Source organism: Diabrotica virgifera, chromosome 2 (assembly GCF_917563875.1).
Source record: "Diabrotica virgifera virgifera chromosome 2, PGI_DIABVI_V3a".
Lineage (NCBI taxonomy): Eukaryota > Metazoa > Arthropoda > Insecta > Coleoptera > Chrysomelidae > Diabrotica > Diabrotica virgifera.
Genome location: NC_065444.1, coordinates 250,394,092 through 250,418,353, shown reverse-complemented (window position 1 = coordinate 250,418,353; position 24,262 = coordinate 250,394,092). Strand labels below are relative to the sequence as shown.

The 24,262-nt window shown below is 33.9% G+C and overlaps 1 protein-coding gene across 1 annotated transcript in view; it reads left to right on the top strand.

Moving 5' to 3' along the window:
• The first annotated feature begins 11,833 nt into the window (after window positions 1–11,833).
• The window catches only part of LOC114334869 (lachesin-like), a 352,894-nt gene continuing 340,465 nt past the window's right edge, over window positions 11,834–24,262 (top strand). Inside the window, exon 1 of the mRNA XM_050643143.1 lies at window positions 11,834–12,019. Coding sequence (XP_050499100.1) covers window positions 11,984–12,019 — 36 coding nt within the window. The 5' untranslated portion in view covers window positions 11,834–11,983. The remainder of the gene's footprint in view (window positions 12,020–24,262) is intronic.

Sequence of the window (24,262 nt, the reverse complement as noted above, 5' to 3'; positions counted from 1 at the left end):
CAACCCAAAGAACTATTTCGATATGTGAAAAGTACGTTGTTACATTTTTAGTATACTTTGTATACAATGAGCCTTATACAATTGAGGTTATTTTTCAAGTTCCCCAACGAATTTTATAATAAACATCTAGAAACAAAAGTTTAATGTTTTCAGAATTTTATATTACAAACAATATATTTACACATAGCTACTAGTACTACAATCAACGAACATAACATGCACCGATCTATAAATAAAACTAAAACTTAATTAAGCGCAAAAAACAACAACAAACGAAGGAAACAAATAAAATAAACTACCTTCATGACTGGAAACGTGCGTCTCACTCGAACTTTCTCGTGCGCTACGGGTCGCAAGGGACGAGAGTCGTACAAGACGAGGAGATTTGCAATCTTAAACGCTTCGTGTACGGAGCTCAATGCCACAACGAAGAAACACGAAGGAACTCGACTCGCGGGGAGAGACCTACGGAACTGGAATCGAGTTGAGTAGTTCGAGCGTCGCCTCATGTGCGGACGGCCTTAATCTCACTTACACGGAAGAGACCGTGGATCGACTGCTGTAGGTGTATACTTGCTTCTAGTTTTTCTTTCCGTGTAGTTTCTAATACTGATTATTATAAGCCGTGCATTTGAAGTAGCAATTCAGTGAGTAACGGTCCGATAATCCGAAGAAAAATTGTTTTTCATCCAAGAAAATGCACCGGCTCATAAGAAATGTTTCACGTTCTGAAAATGGCAAAAATTCATGTTAGGCTTCGAATTGCTCCCTCATCCAGCTTATTTTCCTGATGTGGCCCTCTTGGAATATTATTGGTTCCCAAGATTGAAGAGATAGCTCATAAATAAAAATTCAGCTGAAACGAGGAGTCAATTGACGAAATAAACGCCTGCGTTGCCGAGCTTCTAGAATCGTATTATCTGAGCAGCTTAAAGAAGTTGAAGAATCGCTGGAATCGTTGTGTTGAGCTAAAAGGAGATTCTGCTAAATAAAATAAACGAATTTTCTAACAAAACACGTTTTTTATTTAAAAGGAGGTCATCTATCAGACCACCATACCAGAATCACACTTGATTGTAGATAATTGAAAGTAGAGTATACATAAGTAAATAAACAAGTACACACTCTCAAAATATAATAATTGACTAAAGTCATGATTTCTTCAGTTATAGTTTTACTCTCTGAATTTATTCGACCACACTATGATTGAGGAAGCTATAGGTACAGTTATTGGACCCAATTAAACGATATCATTCAAACATCGAACATCGTCGCGCCAGTTTGAATAGAACACGTCTTCGAATTTCATATCTCAATAAACTAATTTAATCTTCAGAAAGTCCTTCTACATCCTCAATTAATATCGTGTTACAAAATCTCGCATTTGTTGTAACTGTACGATGCTACGTACAATTTCTTAAATTCTCTTTGAATTCTATCTCCTTTCGATTGCCTTAATCTCATTTTCACGGGAGAGACCCTGGATCGATTGCTCTAGGTGTATACTTGCTTATAGTTTTCCTTTCCCTGCAGTTTCTAATACTGATTATTACAGGCCGTGCATTTGGAGCAGCAATTCAGTGAGTAATGGTCCGATAATCCGAAGAAAAATTGGCAATTGGAAAAACGGCTCACAAGAAATGTTTCATGTTCTCAAAATTGCAAAAATTCATACGTTAGGCTTCGAATTGCTTCCTCATCCAGCTCATTCTCCTGATTTGGCCCTCTTAGAATATTGTGGGTTCCCAAAATTGAAGAGATAGCTCATAAATAAAAATTCAGCTGGAACGAGGAGTTAGTTGACGAAATATAAATTTGCGTTTTAGAGCTTCTAGAATCGTATTATCTGAGCAGCTTAAAGAAGTTGAAGAATCGCTGTAATCGTTGTATTGAGCTAAAAGGAGATTCTACCAAATAAAATACACGAATTTTCTAACAAAACACATTTTTTATTTAAAAGGAGGTCATCTATCAGACCACCAGACCAGAATATCACTTGATTTTAGATAATTGAAAGTATACATAAGTTAATATACAAGTAAACACTCTCAAAACATAATAAGTGACTAAATTCATTATTTCTTTAAAATTTTATTGTCTAAATTTACTCGGCCATACTATGATTGAGGAAGCTATCAAGTGATTCGACCCAATTAAACGATCTGGAAAATTAAACGAGCGACCGTGGATCGATTGTTGTAGGTGTACACTTACTTCTAGTTTTTCTTTCCCTGCAGTTTCTAAAACTGATTTTTATAAGCCGTGTATTTGGAGCAGCAATTTAGTGGGTAACTGTGCGATAATCCGAAGAAAAATTGTTATTTTTTCAAGACAACGTACCGGCTCACAAGAATGTTCTGAAAATGGCAAAAATACATGTGTTAGGCTTCGAATTGCTTTTTCATCCAACTTATTCTCCTGATTTGGCCTCCGTCGATTCTTATGTATTACCAAATCTGAAGAGATAGAACATAAATAAAAAATTCAGCTCGATCGAAGAAATAACTGACGAATTAAAAGTTTTCTTTGCAATGCTTCCAGGATCGTATCATTTGGGCGGCTTAAAGAAGTTGAAAAATAGCTGGAATCATTGTTTTAAGCTAAAAGGAGATTATACCAAATTGTGACGATAATAGTTATTTATGTGCCAAGTCATTAAAGTTACTCTTTATCGAACGAGTCTGATATTACGAGCACAGGGAGCGAGGCGAATAACAGACGAGTTCGATAAAGAGTTTTTACTGACGTGGTGCATACAAAATTTTATCGCCAATCATAAAAAACATTAACACAAATAAAAAAAGAGTGTGTGTATTTTGTACGCACGTAAGAAGTTATACTTCTCTTATTATAATTTCTACGTAATAAATATATTTGTAAAAGTTTAATTGTATTTTTGTTTTAAAATTGGACTAATTTTAATACTTAAAATAATATACCAAAAATTAAATATAACGTTTAACAGTTATGTCATTGTTTATGAAATGTAGCCTCCCGCAGTTGCTTTTCCCTTGATGAATCGTAGAAAATCTAAGTAAATATATTTACTAACAAATTATCAGTAGATATCCATCACTGTCCTATATATAATCGAATTAACAAAAACAGAATTTCATACTTTATTTGCATTAATACATAACTTAAAATATTTAAGAATTTTTTAGATTTTAGACGAAATAAAAATTTCGTATGACAGTAATGACACAATGCTTTTGAATAACGGCCGTTTCGATGTTTAATCGATAGTTGTTATCAATATTGAACACCTAATTACTAAATCTGTAGTTTTGATTTATATTTTATGAATATAATAATTGAAAAAACTACAGAATCCCACTTTCTGACATAAATTTAATTAATAAGGACATAAAATTGGTACAATATCTTTAATAATTAAAGTAAATAAATTTTAAGTTCACTCAAATAAATAATCGATTACTGCCATCAACCACTTACATTAAATCTCAGTTAATTTTATTAATAATCGCGCCAGGTGAAGTAAAATTCTTCTTTCAGTACAATAAAGTGTTACTTTACTGCCGCAAATGGCGGTAAATGAGTACAATTATGAATGACTTTAGTGACGGTTGGCGATAATATAATTTTATCGTCTAGAGTACGCCAATGTATTAAGCAAAACGTGTTTTTATACCGTTTCTGGCAGTATAAAAGACTATTTGATTATTCTGTGTGTGTGCTGAATGCAGAATAACCAAACAATAATAAAAGGTGAGTTAAACGTATCCCGACCATACTTTGAATCTCTCAGAAGCCCGTCGTCACAGTATAAAGACGGACAGTAAAACCACTTCTCTGTCGGCACTTTGATCTCAAGAAGTAATACCGGCACTACGCAATTGATAATTCACCAGTGGTGGATGCGGGTTTTCCCTGTTAAAACCCGTACGTTTCTATGCCACTAGCAATGCGAGAGTGGGGCAAAAGCGACTAAGAACTTCGCGCGGTCGCCATGCGCAAATACAGATTTTACTTCCAATTTTTCGGAGAGTGGTTCTACTGTCCCTCTTTATACTGTGCCGTCGTCTTGGCGAGCTGAACGAATTCGACGAATCACAACTCCATCCCAAGCTACGCGAGCTGAGTGCAGATCCTTACAAGTATTACCCTCTCGCAAGTTGAGCAATATTTCCTCTTCTTGTATATCCGTTTTGTGTTAATAAATAAATGCAATTCCTAATCCACTCGATCGCCGTTTAGTATCATTTATTCATGTACCAAATATCGAATAATTGGTTACATACTCTTAAAACATAATAAATGGCTAATTTCATTATTTATTCAATAGTTTTACTGTCTGGATTTACTCGGCCACAATATGATTGAGGAAGCTATACAGTTATTGGACCCAATTAAACGATCTCATTCAAACATCGAACATCGTCGCGCCAGTTTGAATACAACACGTCTTCGAATTTCATATCTCAATAAACTAATTTAATCTTCAGAAAGTCCTTCTGCATCCTCAATTAATATCGTGTTACAAAATCTCGCATTTGTTGCAACTGTACGATGCTACGTACAACTTCTCAAATTCTCTTTGAATTCTATCTCCTTTCGATTGCCTTAATCTCATTTGCACGGGAGAGACCGTGGATCGATTGCTGTATATTTGCTTCTAGTTTTCCTTTCCGTGCAGTTTCTAATACTGCTTATATTATAAGCCGTGTATTTGTAGTAGCAATTCAGTGAGTAACGGTCCGATAATCCGAAGAAAAATTGTTAGTTTTTCAAGACAACGTACCGGCTCACAAGAGTGTTCTGAAAATGGCAAAAATATATGTGTTAGGCTTCCAACTGCTTTTTCATCTAACTTATTCTCCTGATTTGGCCCCCTTCGATTCTTATGTATTACCAAATCTGAAGAGATAGGATACAAATAAAAAATTCAGCTCGATCGAAGAAATAACTGACGAATTAAAAGTCTTCGTTGCAATGCTTCCAGGATCGTATCATTTGGGCGGCTTAACCCTTATCCGGGCAACACATTTTACTTACGTAACCCGGCAACTCTGGTCCGTTGGGCCCACCACTGTTCTTGAATGTACTATTCATATTTACCCATACATTTCTTATATTTTTTTTTATTTTTTTTAAATTAAATTTAAATTGTCTAGATTAAGTATGCTACTATCGTATGCGGTCTACTTCGAGTGTGCGAGCTACCTGAAAGGTTTGCAAAAAAAATAATGAAATTCAAGAAAACTTTTGTAGAAAAAATATTTATTCACAAGTAATAAACATTTGGAAGGTTATGTTTTTTCCTGATAAATAGTACTTCTAAAAGTTTTGGTTGACTTGATTCCACATATCGCGTATTGCTGATAATTTTTCGTTCCTTCTTCGTTCAGACCTCGTGGCCTTATCATCAAATCAAACAAATCTTAGAAAATTCTGAATCGTTTTAACCCCATGGTAGCTTTAAATATAGTAGGTCCATAAAATATACTCCAAAGTATATCTACATTATGGATGTTGGCACTCAGGTGCCCTGCAGTTAGTAGTAGTCGAATAAACTCTGTAGAGTCGCAATATTTCCAGTTCTCTATCCTCAGGACTTTTTCGGCTTCTTTATTTGTACACTTTACTATTTCATTCACAATTTTTTCATCCACAAACAAACAAAAGTAATCAACAGGATCATCTACACTTTGACCAGGGGCTAACTTTACTTTGTGCACATTACTTTTTATTATGTCGCAGGATCGCATACGTCCTGTCGGTTGTGGTTGACTCTTCCAGTTAATTCAATCCTTAGTTTCAAAAAATACATACTCTAAAATCTGGGAACTTGTAGCTACACATTCTTCTTCATCATCACTCAATACTACTTGTTAATCATCCTCTTCACTTGCTTCCGAAAGATGATCTTCAATTTCAGAGTCATTTTCAATGCCACCTGCTTCAGGAGATCCTTCATCATCGGAATCCCATACATTATTAGCAATATCTTGCAGTTCTGCAGCTGATAATGGTTTTTGGGACATTTTATTCGCACTGTCTACTTTCACTGTAATTCAATATAATTTTAGGATCTTAGTTCTCGACACTAACATCGATATCAAACGACTGATAGCAGATGCATTATTTTTTTCATAATATGTACAGGTACCTACCTAACAATATTATTGCATTCCAACAATGCAAAATTCATTTAGAATAGATTTAACAACCATTGTAAGCATCTCTTTGATGTTCGCGTCAAAGAGATTTTACATTGTTTGTTGCACGTTTAGACTTTATTATTGGATGTCCGGAATCATAAAAGTCGTTTATATGATCCACAAAAATATTACCTAACTGCCAGATTAACTTCTGTAATAAAGATTAAGACTTTAGATATAAATACAAATAGGGTCCTACAGGTCCGTGTTGCCCCTTTACGTGACAAAATTCAAAAATATTTTGAATAGCTCATGACTATGTTGAAGGAAGACTAAACAAATTCAGTGATGCATAAAATTCAATAAAATTTTTCTTATCACTTTATGATAAAAGAATTGGCATCTCGGGCCCCTTGGGCCCACCTTGCCCGGATAAGGGTTAAAGAAGTTAAAAAATAGCTGTAATCATGGTATTAAGCAAAAAGGAGATAATACCAAATTGTGACGATAGTATAATTTTATCGTCTAGAGTACGCCAATGTATTAAGCAAAACGTGTTTTTATAACGTTTGTGGCAGTATAAAACACTATTTGATTAAAAAATCCACGAGGAAAATAAACTTTCTGTAGCTGGATATATACCATAAATTACAAAAATTCCAAGTTTTTTGTAAAAGGTATATATTAAAATACCCTAAATAAGGGTCACATTACAAAACGTTTTCGGATTAAGGAATCCATCATCAGTGTTTAAAAGCCCTAAAATTAAGTATAACCTAATTAATTTAGAGAAAAGTTAAACTATTTGATTATTCTCTGTGTGTGTGCTGAACGCAGAATAACCAAACAAATATAATAGGTGTGTTAAACGTATCCCGATCATACTTTGAAACTCTCAGAAGAACGTCGTCTTGGCGAGCTAAGCGAATTCGACGAATCGCAACCCCATTCCAAGCTACGCGAGCTGAGCGCAGATCTTTGCAAGTATTACCCTCTCGCAAGTTGAGCGAGATTTCCTCTCCTTGTATATCCGTTTCGTGTTAATAAATAAATGCAATTCCTAATCCGCTCGATCGCCGTTTAGTATCATTTATTCATGTACCAAATATCGAACAATTCGTTACATACCCTTAAAACATAATAAATGAATAATTTCATTATTTATTCAATAGTCTTACTGTCTGGATTTACTCGGCCACACTATGATTGAGGAAGCTATATAGTTATTGGACCCAATTAAACGATATCATTCAAACATCGAACATTGTCGCGCCATGGCGCGCCAGTTTGAATAGAACACGTCTTCGAATTTCATATCTCAATAAACTAATTTAATCTTCAGAAAGTCCTTCTGCATCCTCAATTAATATCGTGTTACAAAATCTCGCATTTGTTGCAACTGTACGATGCTACGTACAACTTCTCAAATTCTCTTTGAATTCTATCTCCTTTCGATTGCCTTAATCTCATTTGCACGGGAGAGACCCTGGATCGATTGCTGTAGGTGTATACTTGCTTCTAGTTTTCCTTTCCGTGCAGTTTCTAATACTGCTTATTATAAGCTGTGTTTGGTTTATTTGCAGGTAGTGCTTGCAATTAGGCAAACGGCAATGTGTTAAGTGGATATTGGAGAATACGGAAGCCGAGTGAACGATAATTAGGGAGGCTGTTACTCGTAGGAAGCGAATTTCTATGGGGCGAATAATCGAGATACAAACTTTGCCAGAGTTGTTCACCCCTGATTATGCTTCGGTTCAAAAGATAACGAAGGAAAAATTGCATTATCAATTTATTTTTGAACGTGTCGATCGAGATAAGTACACAATTTAAAGTAATGTATAACAACAGTACACAATTTGAAATTACTATTTCGTCACACGTCGATTTTTTCTTGGAGTCTGTTCCAGGTGTTCTCTAGTGGAAGCCATTAATTTCAAAGCATCCATATACAAAGGATTATTGAGCTTCGTCACCATAGTATTATTGTTTTAATGCTAAAACCTGAGTCAGTGGAGTTTAATAGCTGGGAAAGGGGATTCAAAGCTAAACAGAACCACAATGGACTCAACGAGTCTCCTTGAAACAGGCCCCGGTTGATTGCGATATTTTTCGTTTCGATATTGTTTTCACCAGTTATTTGGAGGTGAATTTTAGTCTTCCAATCTCTCATTATACGCCTTAAAAACGTCACTATGTTATCATCGATTTTGTATATATTCTCAATATACCTATAAGCCATTCATGCGGTACTGAATCAAAGGCCTTTTTGTAGTGGATAAATGCAGTAAAGAGGTTCCTTTTTTTGGTGAATGCCTGGTTAGAAATGACTGAGTCGATGATAAGTTGTTCTTTGCAACCCATGAACCAATTCATACAAAGTTGGAAGACAAGTAATTGGGCGGTACTTGGCTGGATCTTGGGTGTTATTTTGATCCTTTGGTATTAAATAAGTGGTTTCCTGAGTTAGAAGTGATCGTATTTCCTACGGAGTAGAAAGAACATGATTAATTATTGTCCTTTAACTCATGAACACTCCAAAGCTTTTTATGTAAGCCAGAAGTTCTGAACTCCGTCTGGTCCAGGAGACTTCCAGTTATGAAGCTCTTTGATGACATTTAAGACCTCTTCAGTCGTGAATGGTTCGTAGTTAGCAGTAACGTAGTAGTGAGAGTTGTGCTTCGTATTTTCTATCCAGCCAGCATTGTTGTTAAAAGTAGCTGGTGTGGAAAGTTGATTTCCCCAAAACTCATGAATTTCTTCTTGGCTTGGCTAAGACTTGTCGACACTTTCTACGGTGGAATTGAATTGTCGGTAGAACGCCTTCTCGAAATTTTCAAAAAGTGCATTGTCACATTTTCGGTTGTAACTAACTTTGTACCTCCTTAGTAGCCCTGAATAGATGGAGAGTTTTTGTTTTAATGTATCCAGACTCTGTTGGGCTGTGTTATTTTCTGGATCGTATCTCGAGTGTCTTGCAGTGCTCCGCATTATTTCGTCAGAGCTCCTAATGATTTTTCTACTTGGTACTCCTCATAAATATTCTGTGATTTGGCCAACATCCCTACGCAGTAATTCAAACTTACATAGCACTCTTTTTTACCAGGGTGCAATTCTGTTACCAGTTCTTCCGTTATTAGTACCCCGTCGTGTTCTGATCTTGATGCCCATTACATTAGCAATTGCTGTTGCTGCATTGTAGATGAGCATATGCAAATAATAATTGGGTAGAACTTCAGTGTTCACAATTTGTAACAGCGCACAGTTCCTTACAAGAGTTTATTCTTGGTAGCGGTGGTCTGCTAAGTGGGTTTGTTCCATTAAACTCTTGTACGGCGCGAGCCGTTTCGTTTACTAGGCTATCACGTAACTCTTTGTTTTCCTGTGGTGTATTATCAGGTTGAATTTCTGGTATGGGATACTCCGGAATCTGCTCATCAGGGATTTCATTAGGGACTTGATCTAAAACTAGCCCTCGGTTGTTAATCTACTGTTGACTTCACTTTTAATGTTATCGAGTCTAGTCTCTGGGATAAGATTATTTCTTATGATTACCCGGTATTGATCTGATACTCGTTGCTCTGATACTTAAATATCTGGGTACTCTCTGCAAAATTCGGCAAACAGCTGTCGTCGGTAGCCGATCGTTTCTTGACCGAGGTTTGCCACCTTATAGTAGAAACGCAAAATGTTTTCATTAATGGACACAGTCCATTATTTCATGCGCTGCCTCCGTCATCCCGCTTGAGTGAGTGCCGGCTGATGTTCCAGCGCAGCAACTTCAGCGGATGGAGCTCTTGCTTTTATTTGGCTCGCTTGTGGTTGTTGTTGTTGGGCTGCAGCTGATTGTATGATAGGGGCCCGCCTCCTCAACCCCCTGCCACCGACGTCCCGCATGCTGTCACGTCCAGCGCCTGCTCCAGACGTGCCCTGGCGATCCCCAGGCAGCGGCCCTAAACATAAATTATGATTATCCACCATTTTCATGGGGATGAATTTTATACCTACTGCCAGGTGCCAGTTTTTGTTCCACGGTAAGTATTGCTGCTACCCTCTGGGTATTGGCGCTACAAATACGCATAGAGCATCCCCCGTTCACAGGGGGCCGCGCCTGCTATAAAAACTGACAAAAAAAACTCCCACAAGTTAATATTACTATTACTATGATTGCCAATATGATTTCCAAGATCTGAAACGGATAGGAACCAGAGGAAGAAGGGTTTATTAAATCGGCGGCAGTGGAAAAGTCACGTGGTCTATAAGCCCAACGACATTGGATAAACCCTGTCGATTAGAAAGAGATACCTACCCTAGTTATAAAGACTTCTCTCTGTCGCAATAGCACTAGGTATTATATGCCTATGCATGACACAAGGTTCAAAACATAGCCTCAAATAATTATACAGGTAATTTTTATTATTTAGTATGTATAAATCCATATACATTGTAACCCATGTACATTGTAAATTTTGCATGGCAGGCTAAAATTTTACTGGGTCCAATTTTTTAATCACATAATAAAATTTACCCCCACCTTAATGGGGGCGTCAAATAAATAACAAAGAGCGACACCAAACTTAACCAAACCATTATAATTAAGTATCAGTGGATGTATTACAATTACCCCTCCCCCATGGATCCCTATCCTATATCCATATTGCAGTAATTCCAAGTTACGACTATATCCGGGGACCTGGTAAACCTCCAAAATTTCTATTCACCCATCTACAGTTGAGTCCGCGAGTCTTTACCCGTACGTCATTAATACCTGGTGAGATAAAACACATACTTTTTATTTAGCATCATTCTCTTGCGCGCATGAAATTAATGACAAACCAGCTGCCGCCTGTTATTTAAGTAAAAACACATGCTATTTTTATGAACGATTAAGACTCAGTGTATTGAAAAGAGATAGGTACAAATAAAGACGACTGGGGATGTCTTCACATATTTTAAGTACAATTTCTGACGTTTTGGTTTGTTTACTTTTGTGGCTATCAGTTTGTTGAATTTTTTGCTGTTATTCTGTCGAGTTTTTGCATTTTAAAGTTTTTTATAGTATAGAAACAGTTTTGTTTTCACAACTAATTTTATATTGGAGTTAGAAATTTTGTGATAAGTTTATGTTGTTTTAAGATAAATTTTGACGACGTACAAAGCTAACCTCAATGTTGACACAGTTGAATGCTTGTGTTAAAGGTTCCGCCAAAGTGAATAAAATATCAAAAAGAAAATATGTTATTGAATTTTTTTATAAATTGTTTATTAATTTATTAATCAATGATAATAAAATAATTTATTAAGCTACTTCAAATGTAGCTGTAATGATGCACCAAAATTTTAAAGGAAAACTTAAATTTGACATTCTATTTATTTGATAACGTCAAATTGTATAATAACCCGTGATCGGAATAATATCCATTTGCCGTTGCGTTCAGTAAATTTTCGACTTATTTCGTATGCTTTAAATGATGACGCACGGGTAAAGACTCGCGGACTCAACTGTATATAATGTTGCACTACCTATAGTTCCAGAAAATTTTTTACAGTCTTCAGGCGATTTTCAACTCTGAGACTACGCTTTTCAAGGGAAGACAACTCATAGCGTTGGTCAGACCAAGCCACATGCTTTTGAACTTCACTTTTATCAATATTAAAAAGTTTCTATAGAAACCTTTATACTTTATAATAATAATTAATTTCTTCCTTTTCAGGTAGGCTGGGTTAAAGCCGATACAAAAGCGATTCAAGCAATTCACGATCACGTGATTACGCACAACCCTAGAGTTAGTGTTTCTCACAATGACCATACAACGTGGAATCTTCATATCAAAAACGTTCAAGAAGAAGACGGCGGGCAGTATATGTGTCAGATCAATACTGACCCCATGAAAAGTCAGGTAAGTTATAAATGTTATAGTTTTTTGGTATCTCAATTGACAGTTTGAACCTTCAAAGGGTTTTTATAATTTAAATCAATAGTTTTGACTACACTGGTCTAAAATTAATATATATGTAATGGCAAATAATCGTAACTGTAAAAGTTAAAATGATTTACTGACAAGTTGACTTCTGTCGAATATCGATTTAAAAAAATTAAACAATCTAAATGATGAAATTGTTCCTGTGTGAGCACATTATGAATATCAGCCTCGTTTGTGGTAACAGGATTCTCCAACGTGAAGGTGAGGTTGACATTTGAGTAGGAGAGGCTATTTGCGACGCATCACTACCCCATCAGAACCCCCTACTCGCCTATTAGATAAATACTATTCAATTATTAATATTCACAATAAATTGTCTTTTAATTCCAAAACACAAAATGTCTATTTGTAGTACTATTTGTAGTTAAACCTGCTCCTAGCAAGTTGGATTTACTTTTCGCTGTGTACGTCTATTATCATTTTACTCTGAGAATTTTGTTTGAGAGTTTAAGTGCAACTACGTATAGTATGTAAATGGCAGACTTGTTTTAATGGACAGCTTTAAAATGGAAATGAACTAAAAAGAAGAAGGAAACTACGTGAAACACTTTAATTTCGATTGGGAATACATTTTCATATGCAGATAAAAAATTGAGGTAAAAAGTTTACGGTTTCAAATTGAAACGAGGGAAGTGATCTGTTTAAAATGAAGGCTCATTTAATTTGATTTGCTAGGTATGCAAATAAGTCTCAACGTTAGCAAGATACAAATAATAACTAATCTTGTGCTAAATCGTAATATTGCTGTTTATGAAAAGAATATTGGGCAGACTGCATCGCAAAATACTTAGGACATGAAATTAGGTTTGGTAGAGATAACCAGCCATGTGAGCCGCCACCTCACTTAATCTTTAACCTGGGCAGGATTTGGTAAACTAAACTATTATAATTTTAAGTCTTACATATCCATATGTCTCGAAAAGAAAATCTTTGACCAGTGCGTATTACTTGTACTCCCTTATGGAGCAGAAATATTAACACTCACAAAAAAGGTAGTAAAAAAGATTCGTGTAACTGAGAGGGCTATGGGGCGCCATGTTTTGGGTGTATCTCTGATAAACCGAATCCAAAATTAATAAATACGTCGTAGAACAACAACGGCAATAGGCTCTATGGAAAAAATCGGGTCGGTAAAATGGAATTGGGTAGTACACGTCGCCAGAATAATTGACAACCAATGCACAAAATATATTGTATATTATGGTATAACTGGACCCAAACCCAGACATTCGAAGTGAAAGTTATCCTTCAACATCAAATTGTTTTATATGGTCCACCTAATCTTCGGAAAAAAGTCACACCATTTTGAGCGTCGGGTTTGGGGGTAGTGGAGAAGGGGAAAAATCGGTAAATTCGTAGTTTTTTACGTTTTTCGTCAATATTTCTAAAACTATGCTGTTTATCATGAACAATCTTCGATACAAAAATGTACTACATTAAATTTGAAACAAAAAAGGCCCTATTCATAATCCTTCTAAAATGAACGGTTCCAAAGTTACGGAGGTAGTATAGTATCATTGGTCCAAAAAAAGGCCTAACCCAAACATCCAAAGTAAAAGTTTTCCTCCAACAATAAATTATTCTATATGGTCCACATATTGTTCAGTAAAAAGCTACACCATTTTAAGCGTCTGTTTTAAGGGGGAGATGGGGAAGAAGTCGGTAAATTAGTAGTTTTTTTTCGCTTTTCGTCAATATATCTAAAACTATGCTTTAGCGTAAGCAATGTTCCATACAAAAATGTTCTACATAAAATTTAAAACAAAAAAGGTCCAATACATAATTGTTATAAAATCAACGGTTCCAGAGTTACGGAGGGTAAAAAGTGAAGGTTTTCGATACTTTAATATTTTTGAGCAATTTATAATATTATTACTGATGAAAGAAATTCTCTTTAACAGGATTGTGTTTTGTAAACAAAATTTGCTATTTCAGTGACCGATGGTATGTTAGTGATAAGCCCTTAAAGACACGTCAACCCCACCACCCAAAATCATCATCAATTGCCCAAAAATTATAAATAGTATCGGAAACCTCCATTTTTCACCCTCAGTAACTCTGGAACCGTTGATTTTATAACAATTACGTATAGGACCTTTTTTGTTGTAAATTTTATGTTGAACATTTTTGTATTAAACATTGTTTACGCTAAAGCATGGTTTTAGAAATATGGACGAAAAACGTAAAGAAACTACTAACTTACCGATTTCTCACCCATCTCCCTCCCAAACCGGACGCTCAAAATGGTGGAACTCCTTACTGAACAATATGTGGAGCATATTAGGGATGGGAAAAACCTACCGATTTTAACCTAAAACCGGGTTTTTTACTTCGCAATAACCGGTTTTACCGGTTGTTTTTTGTCCCGGTTATAACCGGTTTTTTCTTTTTTAAGTAAAAACTGGTTATTAGGTTTTTACGGTGATTAGGATTAGGTTAGGTATTATTTTGGATCCGAATCATAATTATTATTCTCAAGTAATTATTCCAAACAAAACCATAATTCAAATTTTATTTTATAAATTCAGAAGCAAATTCAAAGTGCAAACTCACACCAGCCAGAAACAATTAAGTTTTATTATAATATTTCGTTGAAATGGTATTTGTAATCATAATATTTACATAAGAAGTGATCTGGTTGAAGTAGATGCAAACATCATCTATTTTTTACACTTGACTCTTGACATTGAAAGTGGGTGAATGACTTTTTCTTATTACCAAAAATAATGTTATGACTAGGAATATCCAAATACCGATTACGAATACGAATCTCCAAGGATTTCCCTACGTTTTCAAAACGATACGCCCATACAGGAAGTATTAAATGAGTTAAAATGTACCTACTATACAAATATACAAACGTGTTAGAAGAAATACATGATAATTTTTTTTGATCGTAGTAAAAATTAAAGATAAATTGCATTATCCAATTTATTTTTAAGTAAAATATTTATGTTGATATTATTTTTTTTAAATCCCATTTAAAAGAGTCTGGGAAATTTTTTAAGCTGAAATGGTTGGGTTAAATTGTATATTATTGCAATATGTATATATTAATATTACGCTATATTATATTTAATAATAATCAATAATAAATAATAATAATAAAATAATAAATAAATATAACAGAGGTCTGGAAAACAGAGATCTGGTACAGAGATCTGGAAATTCAAATACGAAGACAATGGAGAATGCAAAGTACCCAGACGATACCTATTATTATGACTACTGGAGTCATTCCGAAGAACCTCCTCGAAAGCATAAAAAAGCTGGGTCTAAAAGAAACACCTTTACAAGACCATGCAGAAAGCTGTACTACTCGCAACAGCCAGATGTGTATGAACATTTTTGGGAGATATACCTGCATACCAAGTCACCTAGGGCTCGATAACACGGAAAGAGTCCCACCAGAGATCAATCCTTTTGATACCTTAGGTATCTGGGATGAGTCAATTTTCCCCTTAGAGAAAGTGTGAGCCTTATGGCTAAATCTAGATAATATAATAATTAATAGAATAAAACGGTTTTATTAAAAATTGTGTTGTATTTATATTGATATTGATGTTCTTTCGATAGTACTAATTTTGATCATATTGATATCGAGTATCGAGTCGAGTGGAGTAACGCAAACTAAAGTGCATTGTAAATGTAACATTGTAACCTATTGGATTAAAAAAACCGAAAACCGGTTTTTGAAAAACCGGATTTTTGGCCGGTTATAACCGCCAGGGTAAACCGTAAGCAAAAAAAACGGTATAACCGAAAACCGGTGTTTTGGCAAAAACCGCCATCCCTAGACCATATAGAACAATTTGGTGTTGGAGGAAAACTTTTACTTTGGATGTCTGGGTTAGGCCTTTTGACGTACGAATTTACCGATTTCTCACCCCTCTCCCCCCCCCACCCCAAACTCAACGCTCAAAATGGTGTGACTTTTTTCTGAACAAAAAAGAAAATAATTATTTTTCACTCATTTTTCTGAACATTATGTGGACCATATAGAACAATTTGGTGTTGAAGGATAACTTTCACTTTGGATGTCTGGGTTATGCCATCTTTTGGATCAATTGTATCATACTATGTAGGCCAACATAAGAAGCACTACGGAGCATAGGCCGCTTACCAGATAGACTGATGACCTGAAACGTGTAAACAGTAATGGAATGCAAGCTGAATAAGACAGAGTCAGGTGGAAAATCTGAGGGAGGTTTGTGTCCAGAACTGAACGCTTACAGAGTAATGATGATGTTGATGATGATGAATAACTCTGTTTAGCTAGTTGATCCACTGAACATTATAGTAAGCTGAGTTATAGAGATTGTATGAGCGAAGTTAAATATACAGTGAGCACGTAAAGGTTGGAATAAATACATTTTCTCGAGAATGGACGATTTTGGAAAGAAATCCCGAAACAGGTCAATTTTTATATTTAAATAGCGACTTTTTGGCATATGTATCATACTAGTGACGTCACTCATCTGAGCGTGATGATGTCATGTATAATTTTGTTAAATGAGAATAGGGGTCGTGTGATAGCTCACTTGAAAGGTAATTCAATTGTGTATTCAGTAATAAAAACATTGACATAATTATTTATACAGGGTGTACAAAAAAAATTTTTTTTCATTAAATTTATTGACATAAAAAGAAGAATGTATGTAATTTATTTAACTCAAAATACATTTTACTGCTATCAGAAAACAGAAAATAATGTTTATTTGACAAATAAATATTGTTTTTGCTTGAATTAAATATTAAAGCCGCCACCCACCTTCCTCTTGACAATTTGAAAATTTAATTTAACCGAAAAGCAACAATTATTTTTCAAATAAATATTTTTTCTGTTTTCTGAGAGCAGTAAAATGTATTTTGGACTAAATAAATTACATGCATTCTTCTTTTTATGTCAATAAATTTAATTTAAAAACAATTTTTTTTGGACACCCTGTATAAATAATTATGTAAATGTTTATATTACTAAATAGAGAATTAAATTACCTTTTCAATGAGCTATCACATGACCCTTATTTCCATTTAAAAAAATCATCGATGACGTCACCACGCCCAGATGGGTGACGTTACTAATATGATATATGTTATAAAGTCGTAATTTAAAAACAAAAATTGACCAGTTTCGGGATTTTTTTCCAAAATCGTCCATTCTCGAGAAAATGAATTTATTCCAACCTTTACGTGCTCACTGTATAAATTATTATGACACAAATTATGATTTACTCGTAGTTAGAAATTATTATATGGAATTATAATAACATTTATCAAGATAATTCACATTCCATGTAGTGCAATACTTGAAAGGAAAATAAGCAAGTGCAGCAGTGTAGTTTTATAGTGTGATAATACGTAGTATAAATACAGACAAAACGAAATGGAATAATGTAATGTGGGCAGAATATGGACATCGAAATAATATTTATTAGAGCAGCAACAACATAAATTTTGGAATGAAAATTTTGAGCGTCTGCCAGATGCCACGTTCCCATACAATGAAATGCAAAACAGAGTTTTTGTCAGGGCGATGTTATATTAAAGGAAAATATACGGAAAGCAATTCAACAATTTTCCGGATAATTTTTCCACGTAGATTTCCATTTCCATGGTTTTTGTTATTATTTCAGCAGGTGGGCTTTTACGAGCGATTTTGTATCGTTGCAATATGAATATTCACGGCTCTCGGTTATGTAATAATGAGGCGATTATAATAATGGAAAGTTGGAGGAACTTTCAAGTGGTTTCCCCACTTGACTTTCGGGAAGTATAGTCTCAGATCTGAGGGTATTATCATTTTGTTAAATTATTTTCATTTTGTTGGGAAAAACGCGGTTTGAGTGCTGCGATGTTTTTAATTGTTACTGCCATGGGCGCATCATCAAAAAAATAACAAATAAAACAAAGCTCCAAAAATCAAAATAACACTATTTAATTGGCATACTGGAACATGTATTTTACAGAATAACTTATAAATCGACTGCTTTATTATTTAAACTGCACTATTAACCAGTGGCGGCTCGTCAGAGGAGGTAACGGAGGCTTAGCCTCCCCATAATTTTTTTACATATTTTATGTCATATCTGGGACATAATATTTCTAGAATTATTGATGAAATGTCACTGTTTTGTTTATTTTGAATCACGAGAAACAACAAGCGCTCGTACTAATAGAAAGTGTCAATTATTGCACACTTTTGTAACTAAACGCATTTGGAATTCATCAATATGCCCACCTGTATGCTGTGAGCAGCTCCTCATATCCCTACCAAGGGAGGTAGAAACCAGACTCGACTCCGTTGTGTTCTAAGTTACGACAAACGTCTCGAAACCAGCGATATAGTTTCCTATGCGTACAATAATACTCGATAGAGAAACGTAATATTATATCGCTTCACGTCAAACTACCCAGAAATATATGCCAAGGGAGGCAAAACCAGAATTAGGCTCACTTGTGGTTTTACTTATATTCTATAAGGAAGTTAATAGTCAGGGTATTTCTTGGTGTGATTTTATTTCTTTTAATTAGTGTTTGGTAAATTTTTGTATTTCATATATTTTTATTTGTGTTGTTATTGGCTTGGTAAGGTTATTTTTACAATTTACGTACCGTTGTTTGTTTATATAAAATGTATATAAATGAATAATTTTAATACTTTAAGTATATTATAATAAAGCTTATATTATTAAAACCTTAGAAAGACCACAGCCAAATTTAACTATTATTAAATCCTCAGGTAATCGTCAAAATCGTGCATTTAATATTAAATGGTATAATAAATGGGACTAGTTAACCGGGTCTACTAAGAGGGAAAAAGTTTTTTGTGTAAATTAAAACTTTTTGCTAAACAAAATATGGTAACTGCTTTAGATACAGCTTAAAAAGAGGCCATAATTACTTACAATAATCAGGTTTTGGAGAATAGGATGAATTTAAAAAAGCTTATTGATATAACATTATATTTGGCTTCGCAAGGAATTAGCTTTTCGCAGACACGATGAAAGTGAGGATTATTCCATTAATCGCGGCAATTACAAGGAACTTCTATCGTTGTGGGGTATTATGACTCAAAATTCGAAAAATTTCGTTAATTTTAGATTTAATTCTGTTTTTATAAAGTTCTTTTAGTAACAATAATATTATTATTAGTTACAAAAGCTATTCTACATCTCAGTTATCAATGCAAGCATGCGGTAAGGGACCGGTCAAGTATTGCGTAACGCAGGTGGGGGTTCAAAAATCTTCAAAAATTGCGTTACGCAATAGTTTAACGCCCATTAGAGTGCGTTACGTAGGGGGAGGGGGGTCAAAAATCTTCAAAAATCGCGTTACGTAATACTTGAACGCTTCCTAAGAGGGAGGGTCCCCGTAAGGTGAAATGTAAATAAAAATGGTAAAAAAAAATGGAGCCTTAAATTACTTTTTTTGGTTCCTTTTTTTGCTAGTGCAAATTTGTCTAGATTTTTTATAGTTAGAGCCTCCCCTATTGTAAAACTCACGAGCCGCCATTGCTATTAACTACTGCCAAAGATATACTTCCCAGACATGGTACAAATGCCCCTATGGGCTAAATAAAAAGCAGACTAGAAGGACTTCCCTTGCTGAAGATCTAACGGCAAGTAAAACGATATTTCAAGAATTTCAAAATAATTTTCCCACGTAGATTTCCATTTCCATGGTTTTGATTTATATCATCGCAATATGAATATTCACGTCACTCGATTATGTAATAATGAGGCGAATATAATAATGAAAAAGTTGGACAAACTTTCAAGTGGTTTCTCCACTTTACTGTCGCGCAGTATAGTCTCAGATTGAAGAGTATTATCATTTTGTTAAATCATTTTCCTTTTCTTGGAAAAAAACACGGTTTGAGTGTTGCGATGTTTTTAATTGTTATTGCCATGGGCGCATCATCAAAAAATAACAAATAAACAATTCCTTTGCTTTTTGCCTCCTTAACTTCTTATAAAATTCCTAGTTAAAAAACCTATCACAGAAAGGTAGATATCTTGACATATAGGTAATATGTAGGCAATGCAAATAGCTTATTATTTAGTATACAAAGTGAATTAAATTAATATTACCTTCACACAAATATAAATATAAAATACAAAACACGACATTGGTAACATAATAAATCAATAACTAAATATTAATCTCATTAATAATTAGATATTTTAACCTTTTAGAATATTATCTAGCTACAACTAAACGCTTTTCAATATTTTCATATAAAGTATTAAAAATATGACTTTAATCACTTAAACTTAATTTGTATACACTGTGAGCTCGTACGTAGAGGGGATATTTAAAAATTCGCGAGCGCCAGTAGTGACAAGTCTGTAAACGTTTACTGGAAATTTGACATGAATGTCAAAGTGATTAATTTAAAATTAAAAATAAAAACATTAATTTTATAAATATTAGTTGGTCAAAGCTGTGGTATATATTTTTACCTTAAATATACTTACGTTTTAAATACTGAATTTAAGTTTTTTTAATGTTCCGTAATATATAATTATAAATTAATCTATTATTCTTAGCGCCATCTACACGACAATTGTGAAAGTATCCGAAGTAAGAAATTAATATTTCATCAATAGAACGTCAAGATGATTAGCAAAATTTAAAAAAAATCGATTACAATTTAATTACTTTTTTGCGTTGTATGACAGTTGCATTACTAATCCGCTAGGAGCGACACCAGCGAAGCTCAGAGCGTATAGATGTGACCCTTGAATAGTTTACACTTTATACCCAGTGGCAATTTTTTTGAATTTTTACATCATTTAAACGCACCTTTTACGTCAAAGTGACTTTACAAGTGGCGGACCCAGAATAGGTTCATGAAGATTAAAAAATCAAACTAAAATATGTAAATCTATTTTACACAATGTAACAAAATGGAAATTATAGAAAATAGTTTAAAAATTATTATTCAAGGTTAAAATTATTGAGTTTGGCAATCTCGCTTGGTTTCACACATCATTCAAATTCCTGTAGGCAATTTGGCGGCATTAAATAGTTTTTTATTTTGTTTTTCAATATTGCGAAATTTTTCATAAGCAATGACATTAAGTAAATCCGGACGACACGGCAATTCTACAATATTTCAGTATAAAAATGAAAGTGTAAACTATTCAGTGACCGCGACTGTACAGTACGTTGAAAATGAACGTTATCAACATAAATGTAATTAGAATATATTTGAGAAAGGGTAATAAGCTTACATCTGGCTCAATTTGTAATTCTTCGAAAAATGTCCGATTCAAAACCTTATCATCATTAGATAAAAACAAAATAATACCTTCATTAATTGATATTACTTCCACATCCGATTTAATTTTTAACTCTAAATTATCTACTGATTTTACTGCCTCATATAAATTTACTAAGGCTAATATAGTTCTGTCGGCAGGGGGGTACAATGGCCTCCTTAATTCAGATGGGCTTACCCAAGTTTTTTTATGTATTTTGACCTGTAGAACACGAATTTTTTGGGTAACAGTTGATCCAGATGTCGACAAGATTTTTATAAACAAAGAACTTGAGGAATTACATAACAGCGATATTTAGCAAAACAAAACTTTTTTTATTTTTTGGGTGATTCTAAGCAAAAAATGTTCTTACATGTTTTTTCGTAGGATGCATAGTTTTCGAGGTAAACGTAATTGAACTTTCAAAAATAAAAAAAAGCAACTTTTGAACCCGAATAACTTTTGATTAAAAAATAAAATAGCAATTCTGCCTACTGCATTTGAAAGTATAAGTCAAATTCTATCGGTTTTGATTATTTTCATTGCTAAAAATTATTTTTTTTTATTGTTAAACAAGGCTATCAACACATAGTGTTTCCCGTGCCCAATGCACGCGTTTTAATGTACGTAATCTACGTAGAAATTGTCTGTATAGTCCAGGAACCGAAGCTTTTTACCTCGCAATTTTTACAGAATGGATCGATTTGCTTGAAAATTTTAGAATAAGTAGTGGATAGTCCAAGGATCAAAATCTATATGATGCTGAAGGGCGCTTTTACCATGGGGATCGTTGCTACCCCATCTCAGGACTGGAAATTTTTTATTATATTTTGACCACAAATTTATATTTGTACCCCTCCTGGTGACAGGACTAATAAGGCAATTGTCATAGCTATTAATTTATAATTGTTATTGATATATGCAAATTGGTGTTTTAATTTTGGACTTTTTAATATTTTTTGTTAGATGTCGAATGGCTTCGTAAATATTCACATCAAATGCTGACGTTACTAAGTATATCTCATTGCACTGTTCAAAGTAAAAAAATTGCTTTGAGCCATGCGCTCTTCCTTGTAATTACTGGTGTAGTTGCCAAAGGGACATCGGGAAGTCTTTATTTATATATCTGCACCCTCAACGTCCCTTTACTAAAACTGTGTTCTTAAAATTTATAAAATCATTCACCAACGAAACAGATTTCTTATTTTTTCTGCAATTATATTTACCCCGCGGGCTACACGAACGCAATTACCGTCATTAATGTCAAGATCTATAATAAACAAGTAGCTTTTAACATATCTGCGGCAACATTTGAAAGCATTAAAATTATTTTATTCAGTGGTATGGGTAAAAAGAGATTTGTTAAACTATCTTGTATAAATTTACTTATAGTTAATGTGTTCCTTTTTTTCAATGGTTTAACAGCAACTAAATAAGGTTTTCCCGTAAAGTTTTCCTTAAAAATTCCAAACATCAAATTAGCTTTATACTTGTCGCATAATTTTTGAAATACAGTCCACGTATCATTTTTCCATAGTTTGTCTTCTCAATGTACTCTTAGCCCAGGGCGCATCTGTTTTGAGATGGAAGTTGAGAGGTGACTCATATTTTTTGCAAAAATTTCTTGGAATTAACTCCTATAATAATAATTGGGCTTTCCTCCCACTCAAAAATGTCCGGAACATTGTTTAAATAATCAAAATTATTATTTATATATTATTTTCTTCGTTTTTTGATTATAACTTCCAAAGTATTCACTTTCGAGAAAAGTTGTACTGATATAAAAGTTGTGTAATTAAATTTCCTATAATTGGTTACAAATTTTTAAAATTGTCACTCTTGTTGCAAAATAGCAATAATTGCGAAAAAAACATAAAAAAACAAGTATTTGCATTTTACGTTTTTCAACCATTTATGCTACACTTAGGACCTTCATATTTTACCAAAAAAAACTATATAATAATAATATAGTAAAACAATACTGTAGTTTTCATTAATATCGGTGCAATAGATTTTGCACAATAAATTTTGCAATACAGCTTTCGCAAAAAAAATTCATTTTTTCAAAATGTTGCAGGGCTGAAAATAAAGTACCTTTCTTCAGCAATTTTTAAAATTAATTAGTATATTATTCAACGAGCATGTAATGATGGCTATTACTCACGATGATGAAGTTTGCGACACGAGCCGTAGGCGAGTGTCGTAATTCATCAGAGTGAGTAATAGCCATTACATGCGAGAAGAATACTATACTTTTTCTACGACTTTTTTTATTTTACTTAGTAAAAAATTTAATTATCAACTACTCGAGATTTAAATTAATATAATTTACAAAAATACCTAAATGATATTTACCCCTAGTACGTGGCTGAATAATTGGTTGCCTACTATTACTAAATTCCCATTTATGGTAAAAATACAACTAGAAATAATCAATATAATAGACTAAGAGCCGCTATAGGTGAAATTTCTTAATCATTTTAGGCACGATGGGACCCAATAACTTAAATAGTAGAACCTAAAAGAAAACGTTTGAACACTGTGCCGTCACTTTTCAGTGGCACATGCGTCGACAGTGGCGCATCAAATTTTCCACTTATGGACGGGATAAATAAATTAAAAGTTAACAGAACTTACTAACAGAATTAAATTTTTTTATTTTTTTAAGTTCTATGTGATTAACACATATCATTCATCGTGATTTTAACCCACCACCCCCTTCCTCCTACCCCCACCATCAAAAACTTCATTTTTCGTTTTTATTTTTTTTTTTGGTGGGATGCAATAAATTTTAAAATTTCAAAAAATTCACACGCATAGTTGAGGCTTTTATAAAATATGCCTATTTTTATAGACCCATAGGTAGAGTGTACATAACCTCAAAAAATTAAAA